Source organism: Helianthus annuus, chromosome 12 (genome assembly GCF_002127325.2).
Source record: "Helianthus annuus cultivar XRQ/B chromosome 12, HanXRQr2.0-SUNRISE, whole genome shotgun sequence".
Lineage (NCBI taxonomy): Eukaryota > Viridiplantae > Streptophyta > Magnoliopsida > Asterales > Asteraceae > Helianthus > Helianthus annuus.
In genome coordinates, this window is record NC_035444.2 from 137878389 (window position 1) to 137886230 (window position 7842).

At 35.8% G+C, this 7842-nt stretch overlaps 1 protein-coding gene across 1 annotated transcript; it reads left to right on the forward strand.

The window, feature by feature from the left end:
- The first annotated feature begins 5718 nt into the window (after positions 1–5718).
- On the forward strand, positions 5719–7609 carry LOC110895724 (phosphoglycerate mutase-like protein AT74H). The gene is made up of 2 exons (XM_022143045.2): positions 5719–6302; positions 7019–7609. Exons 1-2 carry the CDS (start codon positions 5861–5863, stop codon positions 7411–7413), a joined length of 837 nt encoding a protein of 278 aa, XP_021998737.1. The 5' UTR covers positions 5719–5860; the 3' UTR covers positions 7414–7609.
- The last annotated feature ends 233 nt before the right edge of the window (positions 7610–7842 follow it).

Sequence of the window (7842 nt, forward strand, 5' to 3'; positions counted from 1 at the left end):
GTCGTTAGGCGTTTGAAATAAATATAACTTATATTTATTTGATAGCGTTTTCGTGTTGATGTCGTTTAAAATAAATACGATAGTTATATTTATTTCATAAAAGAATGCGAGTTGTTTGGCGCTTGAAATAAATATATGAAATATATTTATTTTATAAAAGAATTCGCGTTGTATGGTATTTGAAGTAAATATGTAAACTATATTTATTTTATAAGACGTATAAGAGTCGTTTGAACTTTGAAATAAAGAAATAAATATATAAATTATATTTATTCTCATAAAAGAAGTCGTGTTGTTCAACATTTGAAATAAATATATAAAACTATATTTATTTTATAAAAGAAGGCGTTTTGTTTGTTATTCGAAATAAATATATCGACTATATTTATTTATTTATTTATTATTTTTTTTGTAAAAGAATTGTCGAAATCTCGTAGTTTAGAATTAGCATAATAACTACACTTATTATTGTAAGTAATATCCGAATCGTCGTTTTCATATATCATAAAGTGTTAACGAGAATTATACACTTGTTTTTATAAAAGATTATTTAAATCCGATAACTTGGTGTTATAATAAAACGAAATCATTTTACGGATTTTCTCGAAAAACGGGCAGAGTTTCCTTTGTTTTTGGACGCCCTCGACAACACGAGTTATCGTTATATTTTCAAAATTCAATCAATGCTCAAACAATAAAATCAATATTTATATAAGTCTTGTTGAATGAACTAATAGTTAATCGTTTCGAGCTAGTTTCACACGTAAGATTAATACTATAAAAATAACAAAATAAACGTGTCGTTAAGTTTTACCAAGTCTTCGCGTGTCGATACGTTTGACTGGACACCAATCTATCACACCCTGAAATATCAGAGCATTGGTGTGACTGTACTGGTATCATCATTGCACAGCGGAAGCAAATAAGCTAAGACTTCCAGAAAACGAACGCCCACTAAGTACTCGAGTCTCCAAATGGTTCTCCTATTCCAACCGTGCCATAACTTTAAAATGTGACCTGAGAAAGAAACATGCGAAAAAGTTAACATAAAGTTGAGCGAGTTCATAGTTTGTTTGTAAAAGATTTGAAATAAATCTTTTGAATAACCGGTTTGTGAAATAATATTGAGAAAAGGAATTTAGAAATCATTTTTTTGCCAAGTTATATGGAAACTTTGTACTCGTATAACTTCGTATTTGTAACGCATTATGTTCGTAGAACCATGTATTTGTAAACTCTTGTATTTGTAAAATTTGTATAACTGTCATTGCCCACCCTAACTTTGACTTCATGCCCTCATAATCCCTATGCTTTGAATTTGTGTAAAACCTTTGTAAACAATGTAAGTATGTATGTATGTAAATCCCGGTATGAAAGCAAACAAGGAAAAGATCACCAATGGTTTGCAAGGCCACTAATATGTGTGACGGTGTAGGAAGACTCAAACCTAGCAGACTTTGTACCGGGCTTTCGGCTGGAAGACATAGTCACCACATGGCCGATTTTGCGGACTCATGGATGGGGCTCGCTACACCCAAATAGATCTATCACTCATGTCCCTCGGTCCTACGACGAGGATTAATGGCCTTAAGTATCCGCCTACCCTATCACATGATCTATGGTTCTTTCCTAGGCTAATCATACCAATAGTATTGTAAGTAATCCTTTTGTAACATGTATTTTACCCCAGTCTCTAAGACTGAACCTCCTCAGCCTCTAAGGCTGAACCTCCCCAGCCTCTAAGACTGAACCTCCCCAACCTCTAAGGCTGACTCCCCAGTCTCTATATATTATCACCAGACGATCCCTCCCTAGTTATGAAAATCATTCACATTTTTATAATACGCATTTCTTTTGTAAAAACCGGTATATTTAGTATAATCCATTCGTAATATGATTTAGAAATATGAGTTTTCGTTCGTTCAAAAGTTTTGTATGTTCTTGCAAAACGTGCTTTGTCTAAAAACACGCAATCTTTGTTTATTGAGAACTTTATGTGTTTTCTGCAAAACGTGCATGTCATTCCACCTCGAAAACATTTACAACAATGTAAAACCGTAAAAAGGTGGGGTTATGAACTCACCTGAATTGCCTTGTGCGAAGCTAGCTAATTACGACTTCGTGATGTCGTTTCCAAGGCTTGACTTGCTAGCGTGCATTCTACAATATTCCTAACATGGAATATCTAATAAGTTTCTAAATAAACGCGGTAACTAAACTACGTGTCACCGAGCTCTACCGAATCGTTAGTCGAACGATTCAACGGTAAGTAGTTAACTTATCGGAAATGATTAAGTCATATTTGATAAGTATCGTTTTATCGTCGATAATAACTAACAAGTCTTGAAAAGACTTGATTCTCGAGATATTAGAAATAAATAATTATTTATATCAAAATATAAATATATCGTTAAGATCGCTTGTCGTCCCGAGAAGTCGTACGTGTAAAAGTTTATATAACATATCAGAGCAATCTGTCACACCCCGAAATAAATGTGTCGTTAAGTTTTACCAAGTCTTCGCGTGTTGAATCCGCGAACCAACACCAGAAAAAGGGGCTAGAGGGTAGATCGGAGAAAAGGAGGGGCGTACGCGCCGCCACGCGCACAAAATGCGGGTCGCCAGAGCTCCGCCGGCGGCGGCGGCTCCGCCGTACACCGGCCGGCTTTGTCGATTTGTTTGTCGCCGGAAACTACTTCTAGAGAGAGAGAGCAGAGGACATGTGTGTGTCGTCTGTTTGTTTGTGTAAAATGAGAAAAACAAAGGGGTGGTCCCCTTTATTTACAAGAGTTTGTATAATGGGATTTGGGCTTGGGCCCAAGGCCCACAAGCCCGAATCCTGCGTTTAAGTGGCCGAAATTCTCCACGAGACCCGTTTTCAAAACCCGCGCATCGTGAAACGTCATAATTCGATGTTTTAGGGTCAAAACATGTAAAAATAGTGTCGATAATCGTTATTAATCGTGTGCGTTCGTTGGTTTCGTTAAAATCGCGTAAATGCCCCGTTTGCCGTTTCTGATCCGTTTTCCGATCCGATTTTAACTACGTATATTAAAATTCGAAAACGAAACCAAATATATCATAATATATTAATATCGAGACGAAAATCGAGTCTGGTGCGTCAGTTTCGTCGTTGATTGCCGGTGCGTTACTGTTTCCGCGTTTTTCGTTCGCGTCTGCGTTTTGTGTCGTTCAGAAGCACAATAAATTTGTAAAACTAAATTTATAAATACAAAATACTCGTATAAGGTTCGTGCTTGTCGGGGTTGTCAGTATTCTGTTCGGTTTCAATTAGTCGTTGTTTAACGTTTAACAGGTTTCTCTGTAAACCACCGTTCGCACACTGTGAAGTCGGATAGACGTTCCTAGGCACTCCAAAGGCCTCATTAAGTTAATCTTCATCATAAACACTATTTATTATCGTTTTAAACATCTGTTAATCGCGTAATTAGGAACCGTAAATCACCGGTTGTCACATTATGTTTGTTTATGTTGATGATGTATATGTATCTGATGAATATATAATGTAGGTAATTATTTTAGAAAGGGAATGTGCACTTGTACTTTTGGATTTCAAGTTGATTTTGATATACATTCTGTTTGTTGTAGCTGTCATTTGTTAATTTTAATTTTGAAGCTCATTAGTAACAAATCTAGCTATAATTTGTTATGCGCAAGGATAGTATGATGGTTTTGAAAATTATTATAGTTCTCCAGATGTGGCACACCGGAGTTGCAGGTTTCCGGTGACGGTGCGTTGGACTGTGGAGGTTGATGAATCATACAATTTCTCATGCTTCCACTAAATATTACCAAATCAATCGATTCAAACACAATATTATGAATTCAGTTTACCTTATCTGCATTTATGAATAATTGGATAAAGTAGATTCAGATTCATCTTCTCATAATCACAGATACGGTATCAGATTTGCGATATTTATCGGCACAAATTATATTATGAATCTGGAAGCATATGTTCCATTTTTGAATAAGAATATAGTCAAAGTTATTAGAATTCGTTTAGTTGTAGAGAATTTGATGATTGAATTTGCAATCAGAAAAGAAATGATAATATCCGGAAGCATTAAGTTCTAATATGTGATGATGTTTGAATATGTGATGATGGTTGGTGGGGGAGATGGTGGTGGTGATAGGTGGTGGCAGTGGTGGTTGATGGTGGTGGTGGTGGTGGAGGGCTTATGAGAGAGGGGGTAATATTGCAGTTTTATGGTGGCTGGAAGTGGCAGTGGTGGTTGTGGTGGTGAATGGCGGTGGCAGTGGTGGCAGGGGGTAATATCACAGAGTGAACAAAACACAGGTGGTAATATGAAAGGGCATTATAGTCATTTCAAGTTATAATCAACAGATTAGTCAATAAATTTGAAGCCGGGGGTAAGATTGCGACATAACAGCAAACAGTGGGGGTAAAATTGCAATTATTTCATTAGGGGGGGTAAGGGTGCCAATGACCCCTAACCTCACGGGGTAAAATTGCAGTTTACTCAAAATAAATATAGAGTAAATTACAAGTTTTGTCCTTTATGTTTGTTCCAAATTTCAGATGTTGTCCTTTACCTTTAAAATTGATGACTTTTGTACTTAATGTTTGAAAATATTGCATGTTATGTCCTTTATGACAAACCCAGTTATAATTTTCAGTTAAGTTATCTCATGTGCAGTGCACATGAGGGTAGAACAGTCATTTCACCTTCCCACTTGTCTTTCCCCCCTTTTAATACCCTACTGTACTTCATCTTCAACCTTAACCATCATCCCCTTTATCTTCAGTTTGGATCAATCACTCAAGAACAAGAATCCTAATCTTCCATTTGGCGTTTTTAGATCTCGATTTAGGGTATATCGGCTTTCTCTCCGTTTATTCATGTTTATACTTCAAGCCGTAAGAAACGATTTTATTAATTTACGCTTAATCAGTGGATATTTGTTGTTTTAAAACTTTTATTTTTGAAGTTTAGAACTTGAAAATATGGTTTTGAAGAAAAATAAAGTGAGAAATTTTCAAAACTGTATACCAAATCAGAAACATTTGGAACCGATTCATATACTTTATTATTTGCTTTGCACTTCTTCTTGGACACATATAGCAAAGACGTTTGAACCTTGTTTAGATCCATAACAAACACTGCAACTATGATATAAATTGCTTTATTTTACCCTTTTATACAAAAAAAAAAAAAAAAAAAAAAAAAACGTTTCACAGTGTTCGGTTGCTAGCTGTGATTTACGAATTAGAAAAGAAAAGAAATAAGAAATCTTTATTTGCTACTACAAATTATCTTGCTTATTTCATTCAACCAACTTGACTATTTAAACCCTAAATCGAGATCTGAAACTGAAAATGCCAAATGGAAGATTATGATTCTTGTTCTTGATCCAAACTGAAGATGAAGGGAATGATGGTTTAGATGAGTATGAAGGTTGAAGATAAAGTAAATTAGGGTATTAAAAGGGGGAAAGACAAGTGGGGAGGTGAAATGACCGTTCTATCCTCATGTGCACTGCACATAACATAACTTAACTGAAAAATTATAATTGGGTTTGTCATAAAGGACATAACATGCAACATTTTCAAACATTAAGTATAAAAGTCATCAATTTTAAAGGTAAATGAGAGCGCCTAAATTTGGAAAAAACATAAAGGACAAAACTTGTAATTTACTCATAAATATATATGAAAATATCTAGAGGTGAAGAAGAATTTTGTATGCCGGTGTTTTGCAGGTGAAGAAGAAACGTGAATGTGAGCTGTTCCCACACCACACCACACCCTTTTGACACCAGTTAGTTATCTTGATCTGATCTATATTGTGATCCAATCGGCTGAGAAAGAAAGAAAATGAGTGAACAACAACAGAAATTCCTTCCGAAAAGAATCATATTGGTCCGTCACGGGGAGAGCGCGGGCAATCTGGACGGTTCAGCCTACGCCACCACACCAGATTACAAGATCCCACTCACCGAAGCCGGTATTCAACAGGCCAAAGAAGCCGGAAAAAAGATCCGGGATGTAATCTCCGAGTCCGGCAAGTGGAAGGCCTGCTTCTACGTGTCGCCTTATGAGCGAACCAGGTCAACCCTACGGGAGATCGGCCGATCCTTCCCTCGAAAGAGAGTAATTGGGGTTAAGGAGGAATGCAGAATTAGGGAACAGGATTTTGGGAATTTTCAGATTACTGAGAGGATGAAGATTATTAAGGAGACCAGAGAGAAATTTGGTAGATTCTTTTATCGCTTTCCCGAGGGCGAGTCCGCTGCTGATGTCTTTGATCGTGTTTCCAGTAAGTCTCTCTCTGCAATTCCTTTTTCATTCTTTCTTGTTTTACTTATAGCTTTCATTTCATGATTATTAATTTGTCTATACATATAAATTTCTTCAACCATCATGCAATTTAACATAAATCATAAGAAAAGTTCTGAGTTCCAACGCTCTAAACTTTGATGATTAATTTGTCTATACATATAAATTATTCAATTTGAGAAATTCAATGAGTAGTTGCTAATTGTAATGAGAGGTAAAATGGACGAGTTAGGTAGCACACCAAAATGACCATCTGTTCTGTATGGGTCAGAGTTACCCAAAAGTCCAAAACATTTTGTCAATAAATTTAATTTAATATTTGTTATTGACAATTAGGGTTGTCTAATATGATTACAAAAGTTATCTAGTTAGTATTTTTGAATGAATTGATTTGGAGTCTTCGTGCATTGAGAAATATAGTTTGAGTAACTTTCAACCCATCTCAAAATTTTAACCTGTCAGAGAATTATAACTAAAAATTTGAGCTATAATAAACAAGTAAACGGGTCAAAACTTGCTTCCTTTAGATTAAGTGGCTCTAACCGAAATATTTTTGAAAATGTAACAATTCTGCTATAATTTACAACTTATTGACAAGGATATAACGCCTTTAAAGCCATATTTATGACTTTAAATGTCAATTTCAGTTGCCTAAAAGTTCTGCTATAATTTCTGAAAAATTGTTTGAATTTTTAGGCTTTCTTGAATCTTTATGGAGGGATATCGACACCAGGCTCCATCATGACCCCTCTGATGATTTAAATATAATCATAGTTTCACACGGGCTCGCTTCCCGAGTCTTTCTAATGAAGTGGTTCAAGTGGACAGTCGAACAATTTGAGTACCTAAACAATTTGAACAACTGTGAGTTTCGAGTAATGCAGTTAGGAGACAGTGGTGAGTACAGTCTTGCAGTTCACCATTCGGATGAAGAAATGCTGGAGTGGGGGCTCTCGCAGCAGATGATAAATGACCAAAAATGTCGAGCCACTGAGAAATGCCAATGGTTAATGGATGGTCTTTTTGACCATTTAGATACCGATTCTGAGGATGCTAACAATGGAGATCACAATACTGACAAAATAGATTGATGAGAAGGGTTTTGAGCTGCTAATATGTTTATGCAATAATTAGAAATTTGTCTGTGTGAAGAAAATTGGTGAGTTTTGTTCACTGATGTGATTGATTAATAGATGACCATTTGTTGTAAGCAAAAGTGAATACAATGCAAGACTAGATTGATTCTCTCTTTGTTTTGATTATCTCAATGTTTAGATTTCTTTTATATCGTTTGAGAACAGATGATGTGGTCATTTTGAGGATACATGAGACAGGTCCGGTTGAGGCCTTTTTTAACAACAATACATATCTAGATCTTATTGGGTAATTATGTCACTATATGATTGAACACTACATAATTGAACTCCCTACTATTTGAGTTTTGGTTGTGGAGTACACCACCTTCCATTAGGATTGGATGTCCGATTGAATCTATTTGAACCAGATGGGATGGTCGGACC